The sequence below is a fragment of the Rhopilema esculentum genome, chromosome 10, assembly GCF_057945365.1.
Source record: "Rhopilema esculentum isolate cy_ngs chromosome 10, ASM5794536v1, whole genome shotgun sequence".
Taxonomy (NCBI): domain Eukaryota; kingdom Metazoa; phylum Cnidaria; class Scyphozoa; order Rhizostomeae; family Rhizostomatidae; genus Rhopilema; species Rhopilema esculentum.
Window position 1 is genome coordinate 2702209 of NC_142824.1, and position 23488 is coordinate 2725696.

The 23488-nt window shown below is 35.2% G+C and overlaps 1 protein-coding gene and 1 long non-coding RNA gene across 4 annotated transcripts in view; one reads left to right on the top strand and one right to left on the bottom strand.

Annotated features, from left to right (window-relative positions):
* The window catches only part of LOC135689766 (uncharacterized), a 64274-nt gene that overhangs the window by 30536 nt on the left and 10250 nt on the right, over positions 1-23488 (bottom strand). The window contains exons 1-4 of one of the 3 annotated variants that reach the window (XM_065207115.2): positions 5121-5249; positions 3516-3677; positions 2363-2443; positions 286-371 (exon numbers count right to left, since the gene is read on the bottom strand). In XM_065207115.2, the coding sequence (XP_065063187.2) occupies positions 286-371; positions 2363-2432 (156 nt within the window). In that variant the 5' untranslated portion in view covers positions 2433-2443; positions 3516-3677; positions 5121-5249. Of the gene's footprint in view, positions 1-285; positions 372-2362; positions 2444-3515; positions 3678-5120; positions 5263-23488 lie in introns of those variants that run through there. The other 2 variants (XM_065207107.2, XM_065207123.2) reach the window with 2 other exon arrangements.
* Positions 314-5126, top strand: LOC148959218 (uncharacterized). Its single transcript, XR_016144154.1, has 3 exons — positions 314-386; positions 745-833; positions 4025-5126. It is a non-coding gene; the product is annotated as an uncharacterized LOC148959218 (long non-coding RNA).

Sequence of the window (23488 nt, forward strand, 5' to 3'; positions counted from 1 at the left end):
TTCTTTGTGCTCAAAATTAAGTACAATTTATCAAGAAAAAATCAAATTGACAAAATCTTAAAGAAACTGCATGTTTCTAGTTTTCATATCAATGGCAGTTAGACTTGTATCTGGGTTACTTTCATTTTATCAGAATATAAAAAATGGCTTTGAAGGAGCTTTTTTGAGTCACAATTGCAAAAGTCTGTTTAATACTCTAGTATCCATTTTCCTCTTCTAATAAAAAGTGGAACACATTTCATTAGCAAAAGCCCTTTGTTGGCACAAAATGAATTTAAAACTCACATTTTTTAATTTCCTTTTTTGTTCATAGGTTTTGGAGATTCTTTTCAGCTTTTCGTTGATTCTTCTCCAGTTTAAGGATCCATAGCCTACAAGTGAAAAAGGTAGTTATTTAAAAATCAACATTATCATACAAATCAACCCAGTAATGAAAAACAGATAACTTTTTTGAGGTCTAAATACCATAAAACTTTTAAAAAGTTATTGACTCTCAGTTCGCATTTCAAAGTGCAATTCCCATCACCTGAACTTTTCCAAGTGCCTGTAGAATATGAATATTTTCCAACATCTGTGAAGCAGATAAGTTTTCAGTCCCAGAGACTAAATCTATGATGTCATATCGTGTTATTTGTGACATTACTAATAACTTGATAAAACAGCAAGTTTCTGCAATAACCTTTGATCAAGCTAAATTAATCTTTAAACGAATAATGCTGGCTGCAAATCTTTCTATAACATTAGGCCAAGATAAAACTGAGGCCTGTGGATCTCCATGGATTTAATTGTCATACTTGGAGGCAGTGATCTTTATGATTTTAGCAAAATAAAAGGTGTCTGATCAGCACTTTGTCTCTTTATAAATAGAATTACGGTATAATTTCTGTTGGACAAAAGCTATAGTTCCTTGTAAGGAATTTTCAATTAGCTAGGTCTGTTCTATAATTGGCTAGGCTTTGACTCCTGAAAAGGAAATCTGGTAGGAAAAAATTCTGGCTCATAACAATGACACCATAAAAGTTGTTCCTGTCTAAATCAGCAAAATGGCATATGATAACTATCCATTATTTAACAACGAACAATTAATAACAAACATTTAATCTCAATGCACAAGACCTCTTGCCATTGCTACATGAACTAGGAAGTTAAATCCACGTTTGTGCATAAAGTTACCCTTGTTTGTGAGCTTGTCGAACTTTCCTTTATATCAAGCTTCAAAAGCCGGAAATTGAGAAAGGACCATATTACAGCATAAGATATGACAATATTAGACAGCAAAGCCTGAACCAGGGGGCTGTAAAGCTCCTTCCAAAAATTTCCAAACTATTTCATAGCTCCTTCATAACTGGTACTAAATAAAAAAAGCAACTGAATCACGGCCCCTTCGTATGAATGAAGATTTATCAAAAATAAATAAAGATTTTTTCCTTAATAGAATCTTCATGAACAGAGAATCTCTAGTCTATTTAAAACTTGATATGGCAAGAAAACATATTTGAGTAAACCCACACTTCTTAAGATTCAGCTATAGAAAGTTTCATCTTTAGAGTGGCAGGAAAATGATCAGTTGACGAAGCCATTTTGCATGCGTAAGCAATTTGTACTTGTTGCTTGCCTCAATAGAGAACGAATTGTTTGTAAACATAAGAGTTTCCTCTGCAGTATTTGATTCTTTTGGTTGATAATAAATCATCTCCAAATTGTCAAGGCAGAAATTATTGGAGTTCTGCGTGGGAGGGTATGAAGCACCTCTCTTGCAAAAAACGTGTGTATCAACCAGAGCGATTGCATATTTCATCCACCATCAAACAATTTAAATTCGATTCTTGCTTTTCGCTTTGTAGTGAGCAAAAACATCGACAGAGCAAAAGTTAACATCTAATCGCCATACACTCAACTTTCTAAGAAGTCAGAACAAGCCTGAACAGGCCAAAAAATTAATTCTATTTAGAACCTCGTTTGCGCTAGAACTCGTATTGGTGAGCATTGATTACGCAATCCTTCTGGTTATGCAAAAAGTTTTGATCAATAAAGTTTTCGAAGATGTTTGAACGAGAATTTTTACATCAAAACACCATCTAATGGAACGATTCTCTTATACGCACCAGGTTGACTTGTCAGACAAAAAAGCTTTTAATAGTATGCTGTGAAATGTTTGTTTTTTTCAAAGCCATTTTCAAGTTCTGCACCACAAAAAATTATAAACGAATAGAAGTACTTCAAAACCTTATAAAGTTTTTTCATGTTTCTAAAATCTATAATTATAGCATTTAGTATTTCTCGAGGTTCCCAATACTATGCTTCCATGGTGTTTGCAGTTAAACGACCAAAGATAACAATTAACAAAAGTGTGAGTTGATACCTGGTCCATCTGCAGCAGATGCTATCAAAATGAAGGTTAGAAAAAGTACCAGCATCGCATAGTGCACCATCACTCTTACAGCTGAAAGCAAGAAACAAGAGATTCATTATTCGAAGGAAACTTCAGAAACTTTTGATGTAATTAGTAATACAATAATCGTATCTAAAGCTTGATAGATTAGAATTTATGCCAATATTCCCAAATCAAAAAGCTATTTCATCAAAGCCGGTAGTGATGTAGAGTTAATATAAAAATATTATTTCACAAATTTTGCTGATTCTTTTGCTGTGTGTAAGGCTTCAAGTGTAACAATAAGAAAAATGATGAAATGAAACTACACCACTGTTTGGAACACACAACGTTTTACACAGAATTCTTGATAAGTGCTTCTGGCAAGAGAAAAAGACAAGTAATAGAGAAGGAATTTATTGCTGAAATAATTTCTGGGAATGCATTTTGTAATTGCCTGTTACTACACAGAGAGGATAGGTGACATATTTCTAGCTCCAGACCCGTCTCCTTCAGGCTATGGGGTCTGGCTAACTATTTATGGAATGACGTTTGATAGATCCTTCTTACGATTGCTAGTCAAGAGCGCAGTAGCTGAAGAGAAAGAAGGCAACAGCCTTTCCTGCAACGCCAATTCAGTGTAAAATCTCAAACTGCTCTCTCAGATTTTGCATTAAAAGAATGAAAAATTGCTCAATAAACAGGGATGAAGAAATTCTTTCTGCTTTCTTAAGATTTTATTTGAAGAAAGATTTTATTAAAAGATGTCTGGATCCACTCACTTTCAAAAAAACATTAGGCATTCTAAAAGTGGAGGTAGGGGCACATGTAGGCAAAAGGAGCACCTTCGTGTGCTGCAAATTGGAACTTAATCCTATTTGTGAAAAATGGGGGCACTTGAAAAGTTCCTACATCTGTGTCTGTTGACGTTCTATGATTGAACACTTCCGTACAATTGTTACAAAGTACCGTAGGCTCGTTTGAAAACGGCTCGTGTAAACGGGCCTTATAATAGCCATTTCTATTCTGTGGCCTTAAGAAGATTATCTTAGAAATTGGATAATCCTATCAGGAACTTAATAAAAAAAGCTCCAGGCCAAACAACAGCATACCCTCACATATATCTGCAGAAAATTGAACTTACATGCAGCATTTTACCACCAAAAAGGTCCAAACCATCGCAAAATCTAGTGCCAAACAACATAACTCTCCACAACCGACTAGTTAAATTTCCTACATCTTCAAGTGCTCTCGTACTAAATGACTTTTCAACGATGGCAATAGTATAAAAACAATGTGTAAAGCACTGTTGAACAAAAGTGAGGTTCTCATGTTATCTCATAATAAAAGAGAAATTCATTCTGGTAATTTGGGCAGATGTATTGGTCCAGGCACAGGTGTCTGAACAAAGGAGCAAGGGTATTCAGAGCAGGGTGTCAATTATAACTAAAGGATTGATTTAAAGAGATCTTTGTTTTAGGGTTAATTAGCCGAGGAGTTTGCAAATAAGCCATTCAAAGGATTTGTAGATAAAAACAAGCCACTGTGAACCCTTTTTATAATCTTGTATAAAGATCATTCTCGAATTGATCACTTATGCCTTTGTGGTCATTCCACTTGTTCGAAATGAGCAAATTCTACTATTCTTTGCAGGAAAAGGAAAGTAGCCATTGAATTTTGGCGCCAGAAAGAAGTCAAAGGAGTAAAAGTAGACGACACGAGCAGTAAACATTCAGTGACAAGAGCCCTACTTGTGTAAAGAATGGACGTTAAAAGGGCAGGTGTTAACTTAAACTATATTTATTCAGTAGCAAAATAGCTTGATGAAAATTGAAGAATGATTTTCTTCTGAGTACAGCTGTTTTCAACTCTGCTGTATTTTTCGCACGATAATGAAAAAGGAACATGGAAGTTTTTCCCAAAATTTAAGATTGGCTATGCTTTGTCTTTATCGCAAACACTGAAGAAATATTCGACCAAGAATATATGATTATGTTATTGGACAAAAAAAATGTTTACAGAAAGACGAAAAAGATAACAATATTTTGGTAGAAGATCTAGCCCTATTTAACCATGAATATTTTTTGAAATCATCCACGATGTTTCCTTAAACTTGAAGAGTTTCTTTGTTGGACCTTCTAGTTCAAAATCATCAAAAAGACATTATATGCGAAAGTATGAGCGTAGTGCATTTACTGAAATTTGATTGGCTAAAAATAATCTTTCATCAAGAGGAAACAAGTCACTGCTTCAAAGATAATTTAAGCAACTGCGCATGCGAATCTAAAAAGCTTTCATGCTTTTTCCTCTTAAGTGCGAATTGCTTACAGAGCTGCTATCCCTTCTCTGGCAACGAAAATGATACCTTACTAGGCACTATTTGAATTGTGATCAAAGTGATTTTTGCAGGGCTGACCAGTGTTAACCAAATCATGCTCGTATGTCGGAAATATTTGAATCTGGGACGAATGAGGGAGAATCTGTATCAACCGAACAGTTACGTTAGCTTGCGACCTGTCGTGTGAGTATTTTGGTATAAATCCCATTAAAGAAACTAAGTTCGAGTTGTTGGGGTGATTTGACATTAGGACGGCAACCTAAGATTAAACTTAGGAACAAAATATTTCTTTTATCGATTGAAATCCTGTTTTTAACGTCAGGTTGTTGAAAGTTTGAGGAATAATGCAAAGGTTTCAGTGACGTATTTTGCCATTGAAACTCATAAAAGATGATATGAATGGATATTTACCCATTTACACAGCCACCATGTATTTCAATTAGCACCTTCCACGGATGAATACAAGTTCAAATTCTGACACAAGGCAGCAAATTGAAAGGAATCAGAAATCCAATTGCATGTTATTGTATTCTTCACGTGTAATCAATACGAACATCTACTGCTCTTTGCCTTCAGTTTGTCTAGGAAAAATGAGAATAGGGATACTCACTCAGTAATTATTACATGACTAAAATTTCATGCATTATTGCTGATGATACATGAGGCAACCCAAAGTTGTAATAATCCATTTGTTTATCAAAGAATCTCGCTGCCTTGTCCATACAGAAACAGATACAGAAAGAATGCCAGCTAGATACAGATACAGAATTAGAAAGCTAAATATAATACTTATAGATAAAGAAAGCAAGAAAAAGGGTCTTATTGCCTTAAAATATAGCAAAAAGTTAAATAAGTTGTCAGCTACTTGACCAAAAAGGCCTTGGCAGAGGATACTTGTATATATCAGTGGATGAAAAATTTGTGTATTTGCAGGTTATCTTTTACCTTTATTATTTTTATAAGAATAATTTCAATAAACATTTTTAAGCCTATGGATCATTCCTTTTTTAAGAATATCGTAAGAACTGCATTGGATTAAAATGCAAACCAGAAGCTAAACTTGATAAAAATTGGAGTTAGTTGCTGGAATTGTCTTTCCCTGAATATAGATGTTATAGACATAGACGCAAAAGCCTGGAAAACAAGGGCACATCCTGGTAACGTTTCAGAAACAGGTAAAGTGCCTTTTTGCAGCTCACGGAGATGCCATTTTTGCTTTCATATAGCCCCCCCCCCCCCCCCCCACTTTCAAATTGCTTTCTCCGTCTACCGTTATATTTACGTTTTCCGTCAAATGAACGTAACGTTAATAAGGCTTTGATTGTGTATAAAGATTTGAAGCATTTTCATCCATAAAAAATGCATCAAATGTGTTTAAAAGGACGTTCAGAACGCCATAGCCAGCCAATATATAAAAATTGTTTTACACTTATCATTTGGAGTAACACTCCAAGAAAATATTCTTTCTCTGTATTTTTTGGTATAATTACATTTAACACAAGAGGCTCGTGGTGATGTAATAAAGGCTGCTAAAGTATTAAGAATCTCATAAACACTTAAAAAAGGATTAAAAAATTTTGATAATCTACAATTAACCCATTTGAATAAAAGATAATTATTTTTGGCATTTTTAAAGAAATATAGAGCACTTATTACTCAATATCTGTTGAAATATAACAAATTGTGAAATTAAAATAGTGTTTAATGTAAATTTAGAAAAATATTTGCGCACTACGGTTGGTCGCAATTTCAACTTGGCTGTCTTCTTTTAAATTTCACACGTGTTAATGGAAGCATGTAAAAAAAAGTGTTCCTCCTAAATTAGTAAGCCATGCAACATGTCATGCACAGATCTCCTGGAAAATGGGATTTTTATTAATAAACGCCGAATTATTTACCAGAAATCACTGATCCTATATAGGTGCACAGCTCAGTTATTTGTTGATCTTCACTTGAAATGTTTTTCCAACAGATGTTCATGAATTCTTAAAATAAATCCACCACATCTCATTGTAAACTTAATTGCTTGCTGACTTAACGGTGATGGTGCTTTAAACGCAGCTTACCGCAAATTTTCTTGAAACTGATCTTGAACCAATTAAAGAGAACCGTTCACATGTTTGTTCTCCTCGGTCTAACGAAGCTACACTAACGAAAACATCAGACACAAGACATCATAACGATGAATGATGAATTTGAAGATGATTCAAATTTCAATGACAAAGGTTTGACAGAAATTTCACTGATAACTTGGAGTTTCTATTGCCAAAAACTCTCGACAGGAACTGCACCTTTAATAAATAATACCTCAATGCCCCTCAGCTCTAAAGCAAGTTTGAAAGTGGGGCACTCCTACCAATTACATAATTGTAAATGATTTTGCCAGGCATTCCGGAGCCAGGGGGGCTCGGGGATGTAGTCCTCCAACACTTTCTTTGCTAAAGCATAATATCAAGATTATGGCATCAAATAAAATGGTGACAAACGACTTAATGGTTTGCCAATTGGTTTAGAAACCCCCAAATCAAAAATGTGCTCCCTGTTTGTAAATTACTTTTGCAAGACCATTGCCTCTCTGTTCTCTCTTGGCAGAGGGTCTGATAAACATAAAATTCAAACGATATGTTTATAGGACAAATAAATAAGCCTAAATAAGATATTTTTCTCTAAATTAAATTAGTAAAAGTTATCTGTTGCTTGGCAATAAAATGAGTACTTAATTTCATAAAGGTAGCGACTGGGAGCAAGCCTTGTTTGTGCCTTTTGCAACTTAACTCTAGCTGGTAGCATATAATCAATAAAAAATTATCTAATGAGTAGAAGCTTTTTTACTCTTTGAAACATTGGACTAAGGCCGATTAAAAGTAAACATTTGAAAATAAAGTTTTGAAACCATTCGTGTAACCTTATTTTTAGAATAATCATTTCGGTGTATTCTGAGAATTTACGACATGAAGTCAAAAAAAATACTCGGTGAAGCATCAACTGCTCTGAAGGTGTGCTCCCAAAAAATGCAATGAATCGAGTAGTAAGGTGGTATGTTCATGTTAAGGTGGAAAGGAGGGCAAACATTCGTTATTGAACTTTGTATTGGAAAAATATTATCGAGGTGACAAAGTGGCGTTTATCAACACTCTGATGAACAATATAGCACCGGTCACTGTAACGCTTAGTTCTGGGAAAGTTAAATAAAAGTCAATAAAAAGAACATTCAAATGACAATTGCGGCGATAATAACACATTTACGGCCTAGATTAATTGTTAGTGTAGACTTCAGCTCAACAAGTGTCAAGAGCAGCTTTTCATAAAAAAAAATTAAAATAATTAAGAAATAATATGCAGGAAAATATCTTCATTGCTAGAAATAAAGTGCAGGCAAATGCAATGTTCCGATAATTATGAATAAAACCTCAAAGTATTTGTCACGAATTAACATTTTTTGACAATAATTCGGTCCTGCTTGAAATGATTTGGAAGCTAGAAATCATTTAAAAGATTTAACGTGAACGATTTATCAATGCAGGGGAAATGATTTTCGTTCAGGAATTAAATTATAACGATGGAAGCTGCTTTATCCAGTTTAAATAGTTTAGTAAGTATTGGAGAAGAAGTTCTGGGTTGTAGGATAATCGATCATGACCCAAGCCACGAATTTCAAGGTGGAGGGGCCCAGTTCTATACATCAAACTTGAATTTAGTGCTCCAAAACAGGGCGTCTACGAAAATGTTTTTGCTTACCAAAAAAGGGGGCCATGGCCCCTCCGGCCCCCCGTTGGCGTGGGCCCTGTCGATTATGTTTCGAAATCACATGCACAACTGAGGAGAATATTTATCATTCGAAAAAAGTAAGGGAAGGCCCACAATTCATGATCGATTCAAGAGTGAACTGTTTCTATTCTTAACATGCCTTAATATTTTTAGCAAAAATTTGCATTAAATAATGGTGTTAAGTGTCTTGTCCATTCTGGAGCTAAGTACCAATGCTGTCACACATCTGTGAATTGCTGGCAAAATGCACAGTTGTCCTATAACTTCATCGAGTGACCGTAGAATCATTGGTTTATGTAAGGGTAAGTAGAGTTGTTTTTAGGACAGCATGAATCATACCAATCGCTTTTGGGTCTTCTTTTTTCACCAATAGTTGCAATCCATGTTCATTAGGAATTGTGCATTTACGTTGATTTGAACTGATTTTTCAACACACAAAGCTTCTAAAACCTTCCAACTTACGTAAGCAATTACTGGTAGAAACAAAAAACATTCAAATTTAAAGAAAAATAATGCAAATATTTTCCCAGAAATTTTGTTATTCTGGGCAAACTTAGATTATATGTATTGTATCTTGCGGTTATTTGGAAAAATGGAAATTGTCACCATCTGCACGTTTTACGCAAATTGTTGTAGTTTTATTGTGCTACCAACGTCAATACTAACAAGAACATTGTAAGATACTTGATAGAAATATTGGTTTTCGTGTAAGTCTGCTTGTGGTCATAACCAAACTAAAATTCAGAAACCGGGAAAAAACACGCCAGTTATTAATTGTTTCTCCATCAAAGGCATCAGTTAGGAAAGAAACATTTTAAGAAGTGAGGGCGTAAAGAACCCTGCTTGAAAGCACAGATGAACTCACGATCAAATATGCGCCTGTTATCCTTGAATGGGTTTTATTTCTTCTTTTAGTTCTCTGTTAAAACCAACTTTCCGATATGGTAAGAAATCTCTCTATAATTTGATGTTTACTCCAATATGTTCGTCATCCTTTGCTTCAGACTAGTTTATTCAAGTGTCAATATTCTCAATAACAGCAGAGTACGGTAGAGGCAATATCAGGGGGTTTGCTGCTATAGTATAAAAGCCCTCGTGTTTTTATTCTGTAGGTCAAGAAAATAGTGTCAAAGTTCAGGGTGGTCATTTGGTCCTTCCAAGGTCAGATTTAGGAATTTTACGAAAGCAAGAGAAAACTCTCACGGCTAGTTGTGACTTATTTCAAACATCTTGGCGCCTCATCGTATTTCCAGTCTGATGAAAAGATCAAGCTCCCCTTCAAGCCTGGGCGTGTCTGTAAATCCTCATGTGTTGATTTCCAGGAAAAATCGCAGAGCATAAAGTAATTTTTCATATCTAACGTCACATTCCTTTTGGTTGTGATTGGACATGGGAATAGCTGACGTAGCTTTTATGTTTAAGTAGACTTATCGAGACTGTGCTGTGATAATAGTGTATCCATTTCCAATGGAAGTTTTAAAGAAATTATATGCATCAAGAATGCATGGGAAAAACGGATACAAAATGTTAAAGGGGGGAGTGGGACTTACTTTGTGTCTTGCCCGAGTATTAATGCTTCATTTCGATAGAACTGCCCAAATGGAGCCGAATGTTGCCTTATCAAGGGAGGGGGGGGGCTGAAACGATGAATATTTGCCTCCTACGCTTATCCAAGAATAAGACGAAATCTTATCGTTTTGAAAAAAGTTGAAAAAAGGTAGCACCCCAGCAAACTTAAAGCGAGTGGGTGTCGCGCATCAAAAGAACTTTATCAAGGTATCTAAAAATTTAGAAAGCATGGCTCGATGTCAGTTTGAAACAAAAATTTAGAAAGTAGGGCCTAATGTCAGTTTGATCCAAAATCAATATTTTTTAAACCAGTAATCAATACCAGTAAAGCCTCTTGTTATACGGTTTTAGCCCCCCCCCCCACTTTTTTAGAATCCGCACTTTTCTCAACGCTCCGCAGTGCCTGTCATTGCGCTAGTCAAGGACTGGGACTAAGATCCGCAGCGGTTTAAAAAAATAGATGGCAGAATGCAGATTTAAGAAAGAAACGCTGTGCGATTGCAAGGAAGGAAAACTTTGGCTGTAAGGTCGTTCTGCAAAAACGTTTAGTAGCTTGACCGTAAACGATAAATTTCTTAAAAAAATATATGTGTACCAGACATGGCTGGATTGCATTTTCAAATCTTATTCCAAACCCTTTTTAAGGAAACAATGGGGGGGGGGGGGGTTTAGTAAATGTCGAGTTGGATCGACTCATGAACCGAAAAGACCGACCCTTCAAAGCTAATCTTAGCAGATTAACACAAGGAAATTGTAGAAAAGAGTATTTTTGATAAAGGCAAGGAAGCCTGCACATTGTGGTAAGGTGAAGATGCAAAAACTGGTGTGATTATTAGGTACATCAGACGCAAACTGAATTATGAGTCTTCAAACGATTGAATCACAGTAAAAAGCATTGCAAAAAATAAAATTTGGTGTCCCTTCTTGAAATATTGAATCATCTACCTTGGTCCTTTCTAACAAAGCAAATAGCAAATATTAAATAGTTTTTGTCTTTACTTGATTCCAACAAATGGGCAAATTACCTTCAACGCCAGGAGCTATCGCATAGATTCTGTCTTTAAGTCATATCAGTTTGAGGAAACACAGTTAGTAGAGAAAAGACTTATTTTGCCGGCAAGAATGATAAAACGTGAGTTTCCATCAATTCAGGACTGATTCATACTCTGCATTCAATAAGACAGTTTTGGCATATCAAGCAGCTTTGGCTCTCTGCTAATTTTTCTTTGAAAAGCATTTGATACAAAAAGTCTCCCGTATCTGTTTCAAGATTTTTCGATAGATATATTGTTAAATTGAAAAGAATTTTTCTTGGAAATGAGAAGCATTTTGGTACGAACAAAGTCTTCCACATTCCTTTCAAGGTTATTCTAGATATACTGATAGTATCTATTTTACTCTAATAACTCAACCGAGTATAGGATCAAACCAACAAAACTGTCTTCGCAAAATTGCCAAGAAAGGACATTTCAATCGGAAATTCAGGTTATGTATAGATGTAGATGGAGTTTCCCTTTAGAGTGATGATAAAACATAGCAAAAATCATGCTGAAGTATTTGGATACAAATCAGTGATGTGGCTGCTAAAACATGTTCGTGACGTCAGCCAAAGGTGACTGTGTACCGTAGAAGTGGGCAAACAATGTCTTTTAGAAAAGAAATCAGGACCTTGGTTTGCAGGTATTTTATTGTTGATAAACTATCAGATAAAGCTTACTTTCAGAAAAGAACCGAAAAAGGTGGCTTCTCTTTCCCACGAAAATGGCAAGATTAAAACGATTGTCATTGTAATGGAAAACACCTTATCTAGAGGCTTACTTAAGTTTACGTTACGGAAGAAAGTTTCAAATATGTGTAATAATTCAACGCCGTTTCGGAATAAGGTTATTTAGATACTTAACTATGAAGAGGGATTAACTGTGATGGTAATAGAGAAGAATTGACAAAGCTGTTAAGATGGGGGAAACCAGCCCTTTCAACGATCACTCTACCGGACAGTCGGCGGTAGGGGGGTATAAACAAAACGCGGACATAGGATAATAGGAAAGATACACTGACTGAAGATAATGGTGTTTGTTTTCAAGGAAATCAACCTGATTTTGTCTGTAAAGGTGTTTGGACATCAAATGGTTTTTCACTGCTACCTTCTGAGATAGTGTTCAAAAACAAAGAATTAAAAAACGTTGGTTGCCAACCATTTTAAGTTAAAACATTCCAAAGAAAAAAGACAGCATCGGGGTGTTCTAAGTTCTGAACCCTTCACAGAGTGCTTTCAGGAAAATTAGAAGCATTCTAAACTCTTGATAAAGTTCAAGCATGTTACAGCTAAGCTAAGCATTTCTAAGCTAGCTTCAATGTTTTATATATTTATTAATATACTAATACAGTTTCAATGAAAAGGGTGCTTCTTTAACCATTAGGCATGATATTGGAAAAAGATGGAAGCAAAATGATTTAATGTGGTTCAGTTTGAATAAGAATATTGCTTTCTCTAAGCAATCAGTTTTAGATCTTGAGCTAAAATAATATACTTTAGTATGGAAAAATTAGTAAGGACAAGAATCACTTAATTCAGCTGTTTTCTCTAGAGAAAGGGTTAAGTATGAAAAAAAGAGCTTTGCAATAAATTCTTCGTTCTGCTCTGCTTGTTTGACTCTTTGATCAAAGATGATCGAATGACCAATTTTAAGGGATTTACTTGACCATCACTCTGAATTATAGTCTAGCACCCTTTTAGCATAGGTTTTTTCTAGAAAAAAAGACAGATTGCTGTGAAAGCAAAGGAAATATGAGCAAGCTTACCTATCAAGAAGCAACACCCACAGTCATCTCACTCCTCCGAGTAAAATCCCTTGCTGCACAAGAAGTCGTCCGTATATCTGATTGCCGTTAAGCTTGTCAGCAGAGCCACCTGCGGCTGGCGTGGCCTAATGTGCAGCAGACTCTTAACGTCGTCAAGACCTTAACCGATTAAGCGATTTAATCGACCAAAGACTTTTTCGCGGACAGCTTGGAATTGTTTTCGGATAACAATGGAAAACAATTGAAACAATGGCACAGCGAAGTGAATAATTCGATTTGCAGCGAAGAGGGCAGTGATATATATAAACGTTTGGTCAGCCTATTTCAATTATTCGACAAAGTTGTTATAGAAACATAAGGGAAACGATGAATATTCATTAACTCGCTATAATCACATTGTATCGAGTTAAAGATATCAACAAAGTGCTTTGACAGAGAGGAGACTATTAATGACGTACAACCTCTTTTCTCAACCAAGAGAGCTTAAGGAGAGTCTTATTGGTGCGGAGGTATTACTAGGGGCCACCTGGGCACAGTGTGCTGCTTTTTCGGCCGGCGGGCGGTACTTGTCATTGCTGGCAAAAGGAGATCCATCTGGACTTTATGTATTAGAGTTAAATCTTAAGAAACTCGTGGTGTTCCTTGCTGTTTAAAAAAGGTTCCCGAATTAAGCACAGCTGGCTAATAAATTTTTCTCAACGCGAGCCAGATGCACCATTTTCACACGGATGAGTTGAAAACCCGTCTAATTCTCATTCCTATGTTATCGTTATTGGAAAACATTTCAAAGCTACAGATCGACTTGCTTCAGATGTACATGGCTTTTGCTGTGGCAAAGACAATCGCAACGTCGCACATTTTCAAATTCATCAATAACTTAGTCTCAAAAACCTTCTTGATTTAGCAAAGTTAGGTTTTTTTGCAAGTATTTTCTTTAAAGAATTCATAAAATACATAAAAATATTGTCACCACACCTGTGAAAAACATTATGTAATCCCCAAAATCCATTCCATGATAGAAATATGAGATTATTATTCCAATGTAACAGTTGCCTATAGAAAAATTCTTAGTTTACGACAAGCCAAAAACAATTATGAATACTTTCCTCCAGTCTCTGAAGCCAAGCGATTATTGATTGATCCTATGCTCTTAAGCATATTTAACCTAAGAACTAAGGTTTCACCAATCTGTAGGAAGTCACTATTCGATGGTAAAGTTTGCAGTGATCTTTTTTATGTATTTGATAACGAGTATCGTTAATTTTTGAACAGGAGATTGTTTTGCCAAATTTTTTAATGTTAAGAAGTGAGAAAAAGCCTTTCGAAAGTTATTTAGCAATTGCCAGTTCTGATTGAACCAAAATTGAAACCCCAACTCCCGACCATGGCGACTACGAAGCGTCCCTCTACCCTTTATCTAAATGACTGTATTCCATATGGGCGATGGAGCTACACCCCTAGCAACTCCCACATGGAAAGTCTGCCTGGAGGAAGTGATATAGAATGAATTAAAATATCCAACTTTCTTAGTGTTTGCTTGTTATGGAAAACGGAAAAGGAAAGCTGAGATTAGGCCTGTAAGAAATACCATAGAATTTAAAAACAGAAACAAGGCTTTGTATACCGACTTCCATAAAAATGTTATTTCAAATTGGGAAACGCCATTGGGTATTAAAAACAATATCAACAAAGCTGGTACTTGTCTAAAGTTGAACTATGTGGAGTTCTCTTGAAAAGAAGTTTTTTGCTATGCATCCTCACGTCGAAGTATCTACATAGAAGACAATGACCTTGATTTCGTAGCAGTAATATTTACCGTTTATTGTGCTCTGGAAATATGTTATATGTGCAGTGAGAAGCGTCTTTTCTCGCCAGAGAATATGGTTTTGTTTTTGATTTTGATTTGATCATACATTTTGCCAACAGGCCTAGCATAAAATCTTTCAATAAGTTGCTTGAAATAATTTATTCGAGAATGCCAGTGTAAGGAGTCGTATGGATTGAGAAGAAGGCCAAGCTCTTTGACTTTGCTAGCCAGGAGTTCGCCCTTACCTCTAAATGCGTACGGATTTTTCATTGAATTTTTGTATTACCAATACACAAGCTTCTTGCCATTGAGAGGTATTATCAAAATGTCAGTCACTGACTGTAATAGCTCTTCTTAATAATTAGATAGAACGAAGGATATGATAAAGGGAGAATGAATTAAGCAAGTAGGCTATGATGAAAAATGATTGAGTAAAAGAAACAGTAAAAATCATAATTTAACGATGAAATAAATTCTCAGATGATGATCAAAATAATAGGGCAATAACCAAAATGATGTGTGGAAAAGTGATTAAGCAATATTCAGTCTTGATTTCATTTCTAAAGATAAGCAAAGATAGCATACAGCTCTGCATAGATTCAACATGAGTCAGTATGTAGCTACTCAACATGCATTCTTTATCAAACCCTTTTTGCTTGAAAACTAAGCGAGAACCTATCCGCATTTCTTTTTTTCGGCTGTTTATCGTTCCAAACCGCATTTTTGAAAAATCGTTCCCAATTTTGCCCATTTTTTTTCCCAATTTTGCAGTCTTGTTTAGATTTAGACGTTAAGGTGCTACAATATGATGTTCTTCGGATTTCTTTGATCCCATCAAAATATATTCGTTCGTTTCCGTCTACGCAGCAATATTTAGTGTTGGGAATATCATTGTTCAAAAAATCATTCTCAATAGCTGTTTGACTGTATGGGGCCTGCAGAGTTGAAACCTCTTGATAAAAACACATTACTACAAATCTAAAGTCTGTCCAGTGACACCTATCACAGACAGGTAATAAAAAATCATCTAACAAACCCACCAGAGCCTTATATCAGAGTTTCATCAATATTTTTTGTTCCTTCATGTTAAAAAACATATTTGCGACCAACGACATTACCACGACCAACGACATTATCAATTTTATGCTGTTTGATAATACAAAAAATGCGTATATAAAAGTATAAGGTTTGTTTTAATTTGAAATGAGATTCACATTGAGACTCTCATAGCAGCAAAAAAGCCCCTGTCTCTACTTCTTCATCATATCCTACCCATAACTAGCTAGACCAGCCCTGACCATCGCCACCCATCCAATCAATCAATAAACTCTTTAATGGTGTTTTCATATACTCTATAATACCATAAAAAGGAACATATGTTGATTGCTACCCTTTAAAATTTACAGGCGAGCAAGCTGCGGTATTATTTAAACATATTTTAGATAAAATGTGGGAATCAATACACAGAGCCATAATTTTTCTCCCTGGTCCAATTTTTGTTTAGAACTACGAACAAAGTTTAAGCTACAAATCAAATTGATTAAAACATGGAATTCGTAATCAAAGTAAATGAGTTTTTGTAAATTTTTGTTCATGACGTTATGAACTGTATTATATGTTGGACTGGAAAGGAAAGTATAACGTCAGGGATAACTTCTTATGTGGTATCCAATCTAAAACAAGCAGGGGCATTTGTCGCTATGCAAAAATTATGTAGATTCAAGAAATATAGTTCACTGCTTGTAAACTTCAATAAGATGACCATTTTCTATTTTTACATGTGCAAACAGTCAAGATACTCGAAACCATTTTGACAAAATTTATGATTTGCAAAGCTACAAAAACAATTTTTCCCATTTAAAGTGACATCAAATAAGAAGCACTGAATTTAAACTCTCATTTCAAAATATTATTTAAAACGCTCATTGTTATTTCTATTTATTCCTTATTGTTAAAACTATTATTTGCAGTTCATAAATATTGTCAAACAAGACGAGCCAATTTTATAGTGCTTGTTATGATTTACAATACATTGATTTTAAAATCATGTTTTGTTAACTTCATACTTTCATCGGGTTGAAAAAGCTATAACTAGACAGGGCTCACGCCAGGCACCGCACAGCCATTGGACTAGCAGGGGCTATAGACCACCCACTTTTTTGCCTAATAGGCTAGAAAAGATTCGTGAAGGTTTACTCTAACCCACCTTTGATAGTTTACTCCTATGCAGTTGCAGTTCTCGTTGACTTGGAAACATTTTTGTTCCTTTTTCTAGGTGCTTCATCTTGTTTAATGATATGATATATTTTCTAACTTGGTTAGCTTGGTTTTTTTATTACCCTCAACTCTTTATAAAAATTCAAAAGAAATAAGCAAGCATTCTCTAAAAGGGGCGTTTTCCGACGTTGTAGAGGGCGTGGCCTAAAAAATTTCGGTCACACCTATTTCAGCCCCTCCACTTTTAGAGTAGTGCGCGGTCCCAGCTCACGCCACGAATTTGAAAATGGGGGCTAAGGCTTACAAAAGTAGGAGCTAAGGCCTTCTTTCCCCTTTTACTGCAGCTTTAAAACCACTTGCTTCACAAAAAGTAGGGGGGCATGGCCACTCCGGCCCCCGGTGGCGCGGGCCTTGCTAGATAAAGATAAGAAATTACCTAAAAATAATTTGTCATAAAGCACACGGGATCTCATCAATTCATTAGCCCAAAGAACCAGTGACAGAAAACATGATCTAAACGTAAAAATGTAAAAAACATTACGTGTTTCTTTGTAATCATCATGACTATCATTAGTTATATTTCTTAAATTAGCGTTTTTAACTTTTCTACTCAATAGTATCAAAATGTACCAGTTTATAGCTGCAAATTAAAAATGTCGATATTTGCCGACAAACACGTATCACCCTAATTCTGAGATTTGACAACCACGCAGCCCATGTGCTCAACATCTGTTATGGAAAATCTCTATTAATATACTGTCGACTTAGATCACCACTATGGCCATGGTGAGGCAGAGGAAATGGTTGTTCTTTGCTAGTACAAAGATAAGTAACGGATTATATCAGAATCAAACAACAAGCTATCTTCAAAACGAATATGTTATTGCAAATTTAGACGGTTAAAATTAGGATCCATGCATAATAGATAACAACTATATGGGAATACTTTTATAGAAAGATTTCAATCTCTCAGATGATTTGTCTTAATATTTCCCATAAACAATTAATGAATATGAATAATAAATTTCTTGTAATTAATTCACTGACTGCAACATCACTTTTAAATTTTTGAATAAAAGTAGGAACACGATTAGGGTAGAATGAATTCATGTGATATTTGTTTGCATTGTAAAAGAAGCGTTTTTAGAAGTTGGGTCTAAGTCAAAGAAGAAAAAATATTGCCATGAAAGTTTTTCACCAGCAAAGAGAGAAATGATTGAATACTGAGATTCCTAGATATATCAAAATGTATTAATTTTTGATATGGAAAAAACTTTACCACAAAGAAAATGGTGTCAAGAAAAAATGTCTCGAGATCATACCGGGTTAAATCTTAAATTTGACGATTTTAGTTGATTGCTGAAAAGCTCCCATGACAAATTGAAGCGAAACGGTAAATAAACGCAATTTTAAAATGAATAGTTTCTTTTAAAGGTCATTCAATTTTTGCATCGACTTCATTTCATTACATTGCTTTTTTGGTTTCGGGATTCAGATTAACCAAAATTAAAACGAAGCAACGTAAAACAAGACATTTGTTAACAATATATCGTAGAGAAGAGATGACTTCTTGTATCAATAAAAAATACAGCTCGTCTTAGAATCGCACAAAAATTTGGTTCAGATTATCAAAATGGCTAATGATTTTCTAGATGCTTTCTTATTTATTTTAGTTCTTTACCCCTTCCTTATATATCATAAAAGCATGAAAAGAGTTTCAAGAAACCAGATGTTTTGGAACAGCTTAAACTGGGATGTCAAATACTAGAAATCTACTTTCCATAGGCTTGCCCTCATATGATAAATAGAGTACAGTCTTAATGATAATTGTGGAAAGGTGTGAAAACATCACCCTAATCAAACATCAACCTAATATCGACTAAGCCATTATGTCTCATTTTGCTAGTGAATTTCTAGTCAGGAATATTCAAATAGTTTACTTACATGTTTATCAGGTAGATTCCTTTGCAGCAAATGAAAAATATGTTGCCAGAAAACGAACAAAATTAGTAACATGTCAGATTTCCCAAGGATATCCGAGGTAAGATCTCTCCTTTCTGAGCAAGTGAATGCGTCTTAAAACTAGCCTCTTTCAAGCAACAACAAAACCCTAACAATTTTCCCAGAGATTCTTTTGAAAATAGACTTTGAGAGATTCTTTGTGGTGTATTTCGGTGCGTCTATCGGCATACATTGAAATGGCGGGACAATGGCATATTTTTAACAACGAGCATAGACCACCCTACATTGTTACATTTTTGGGCAACAGTTAGTTACTCATGACGTTTCAGAATTGTTTACGGTAATTCATCAGCCAGGAATTTGCCTGAAGCTGGGATCGAAAGGGGGCAATAGTCATCTGATGTAAAACTTTCAGGTAAGAAAAGACTGATTCATATAATACAAAAAGATGTTTCTATGGAGGTCCTGGTGAAAGAAAAAGCAAAACAACAAATTATACCTTTTCTATTTAGTATAATCTGAAAGTTATTTCATTTCACTATCGCTTGATTATTAATATTGTGAAACATGCAGCTTTTGCATTCGTTGGTTTCTGAGTTGTCTAAAACTTAGCTCTCTTTAAAGAATTTAATTTCCCGTTACTTTATATTTTAGAAGATTTTTTTTACAATGGCCATTGGATTGAGGCTAGAGGGCTCGGTTATGGCGCTGCAGCAAAACACAACAGTGCTACCGCTACGCAGGAGACTCAAAATTAGAATCCATATTTTTAACATTGTTGTTGTTGAATTTCTTTTTGACCGGGGATTAATTGAAGAGGGGGGAGGGGGGGGGGCTTCGATGAGAATTGACGGTATCTCAAATGAGATTATTTAAACCATCACAAACCAATAGATTGTTGTATCCAACAAACATAAAATATTTGATTAATTCATAAGCAAGATTCATATGTTGAATCTAAATTGCAAAATAATACATTTCTTCTAAACTTTATGGATGCTAAAAATAGTAAATCTATCTATGTTGAGCCCGGTTCCTATTCGGTATTATATTTTGCCAGCTTGCTAGCTGGTTATTCTAAAAAAAACTAGAAATTTAGAAATCAAACCATGTTTAAGGATAGTAAATCTGTCTATTTAAACTACCTGAACGGGAAGTTAAACTCAAAAAAGCCAAAGAATCATACCGTTTATTTATTGTTTCCATTAATACCTCCATTGTTTTTATCACTGACTTCATATTGCCATCATCATTCGCAATGTTTACAATGGCTACCATTTTGTCTTACGATTTTACTTTTTTACGGGTCCCTTTGTCTGACCTGTTCTGTTGGGAGTCACATTTGTTGTTTGTTGTCCCTTAGGTATCAGATCAATGTTGCAGAGATGCTAGCTGACCTCTTGGGAACATAAAGCCAGTACCTTGGCAACCACGTATAAGACCCGTGGGATAAATAAAGTGAGAAGACATTACAAATCATTTTCAGTCTGCATGTCAGTTCATGAATGAAAATTTTGTAACAAATTTGCCCGAAGGGAGGAAGTGACACTGTGTCACCTTTGTTGTAGACAATCCTGACCTGTATTATGTGGTACATCACGAAACGTCATGGCTGGGAGCTCATGAATTACATGTTTAAACTTATAAAATAAGAAGAAAAGATGGTGTTGCATAGGGTAAATTTTTTTAAAAATCATGAAGAACTGGTGCCCTTGGTTCCTAAATTCTTTCCACTAGCAGACATTCTCCCAGACGACAGTCTAGACATGCAGACAAGGTTTATCGAATTTTCAGTCAAAGATTGCTGAGCAAGCAAATATCCAATGCGCAAAGTTTCAAAGCTTTCAAATCACGTGGTTGCTCTTTTCCTCAATGACGTAATTGCTGAATCAGGAAACAAGGTCATGAGAAAACTGATAAAAATCTTGTCTCCACTAGTTTTCCAAAGAACACAGACGGGAGAGCAACCAAAATCCTTGACAGCGGCCAGTTCAGATGATTATCAAAACAATAAATTTTGTGGCAATAATATAATTGTTGCGAAAAGTCTCGCTTCACCACATGCATTTTTGCATGAGAAAATTCGGATAAAACCATAACTGAAATTTGATAAGAACCCTGTGATGAGATTTGAGTAATGGTTCTAGTCTCTTGAGGGTTTGATAAGCATTTTATGCTGTTAGAGACAAAATGCATTGTGATCGTGAATAAGAGCCATTCAAAAAATGGCTTGACACATATAAAACAGGGGAAATATCATTTAGAGGGCAAATATTGATCAACGATGTTTGTTGTGTCTTGGTAAACGATGTGTTTTTACATACCATGCAAAAAGGGACGTAGGCTAGGTTATAACACTGGAGTGATAAAATTGTGGAAGAGAGAAATGGTGTTTTGGGACATTGGGGGGGGGGAGGGGTTCAAATTTGATAAATGTGTTAGATTTTAAGATTTTGGCAGCTCTGATTCAACATATTCTAGATTCTTCGAGAAATACCGTCTTTGATATTATACATTTTTTTGGCAAGCCCCAATAGTTCCATTCAAAATACTTTAACAAACAGGATAGTTGCAATGAGTAGAAACATTTTGTCAACTTGCCTTTGGTCCTTCCCCTCAGTTTTATGACAAGAAAAACAGGTTTATTCTTCCATAAAAGCTAAGATTCGATGGGAAACCACTCCAAGGAAGTATCGTATATCTTTTGTGGAAATCTTCAAACCCCTGGAAATACATCTACTTCTGTTAGAATATCAGATGTGTTTTCGGAAGAGTGAGTTTAGTTGACCTCTCTCTATGCGGAAATATTTTCCCTTTTTATACTTGGGAACTTTTTTAAAACCTGCAATTAACTGAAAACAGATGGCAACCTTTCGAAAGACTTGGCAAATCTTTTTTGATAGACCAAACCTCGATCCCATTTTCGTACGACTAATTAAATAGTAGCGAAATTTTAACATAGCCGCAATTCTGGTAAGAGCCGATATCAAATTGGCCAAAAAATACCTACCTTTCAAACTGAAAAACCTTAATGAGTTTGAATGCTTCTAACTCAATGTCATGGTTGCCACGGTCATGATTTTCTCGGCGGAGAAGTTTATGTGTGTGTTTATAACATGTATATGTTAGTGTCTGTCATATATATAAGAACCATCTGTGTAATGAAAACGTACAGAAGGTGCTTGCCCCTTCTCTGTCTTAAAACATTTATTAACAAACGTTTAACTTTGATCTTCACAGCAATCTTAGATTCAGTTCAAGAGGTCTAGAAACACAAAGCTAGCTTCAGCTGTGCATTACCAGATTTAAAAAATCATTTGCCTTTGTCCTATTCTATTTGGAAAAGTCATTGCCCAGCAACTATCCTAGATCTATTTACAATCTTATTGGCTGGTGGAGCATGTTTCCTCCACTCACTTGAATAGAAAACATCTTAGCATGTTATATTATTGCAGCCAAATTTTAGTTTGACTGGGAACACGCATTAAAATCATAGTAAGTTTGCTATAGAAGAGATAAAGGTCTTTGTGGCCAAACCTCCAATCAACTGCCTAACTTTCGCTAACTATTATAAGATCTAATCTTATTTGGCAATAGCCAAAAAGAACCCACGAAACAAAGGAGAAATCTTAGATCTTATCGACTTATCATTTTGTAAGTGTTTCTGTTGGTGAATGTGGCACGTTACTTCTTTTAAACATTTATGATAATCATACATTAATTAACACTGCCACATGTCCATCCAAGTGACAAAAAAAGAAAAGTCTCCGTTTACACGAGTTGTTTTGTCTTATAGAAGCCTCTTCAGGGGCGTCGTGGCTAATGAATTCTAGATGGGGCCAGAAAGAAAAACTTTCCGACAAAATTTCTTTGATTGATTTTAATCAAATAGATGCATTTCATGTTAGTATAAGGGGGAGAGAAGCAAATAGCCTTTGCCTTAGCTGGAAATATATTTATTTGCACTTTTATCTTTTGTGGCTGTTTCTTTTATACTTGCTGTGAAAGTTTCTGACATATTGCAACCCTATAGATCAGTATATTAGGACAAGAGTAGAATAAAATTACTACCTGAGGTGGCACCATGGTTGCCGCCGAAGGAAAAAACTTTTTATGATCTAATGCTTCAAGTTCGCTGGAAATTGCAATTTTTGGAGCAAATTTTAATAATAAAATTACATTCTAAAATTGAACATCTATTGATATAAAGCGGTGGTATTGATCGAGTTCTTCTTGTTTTACCTTATGCAACATAACGGCATAAATTTTGAAATCTGGGACAACATTTTCAAACTTGGTGATAGGCACAAAATTGGCACTGTCCTTGCCTTCAATATCAAGTAAAGATCAAATAAAGATGTCATTTACGACCAAAATTGCAAATTTCCATAACAAAAATTTGGCCCTTGAAAATTTGGATTTTAATTAACAAAATCCGAGCAGGAAATCACTCTATGGTAGGAATCGGTAAATCCTGAGAAATCATTTTGTTTTTGTGGAAATCTAGAATTTTCCTTACTAAAGTGAATTGCTTCTCAATAACACGATAATTATTTTAGTCCAAGTAATTCATGTCGCTAAAAGGTTCGTTTCATTTCCCTTTAACCCAAAGCTCATGTTTGAGAATTTTCCGACATAACAATGATTTTTCCAA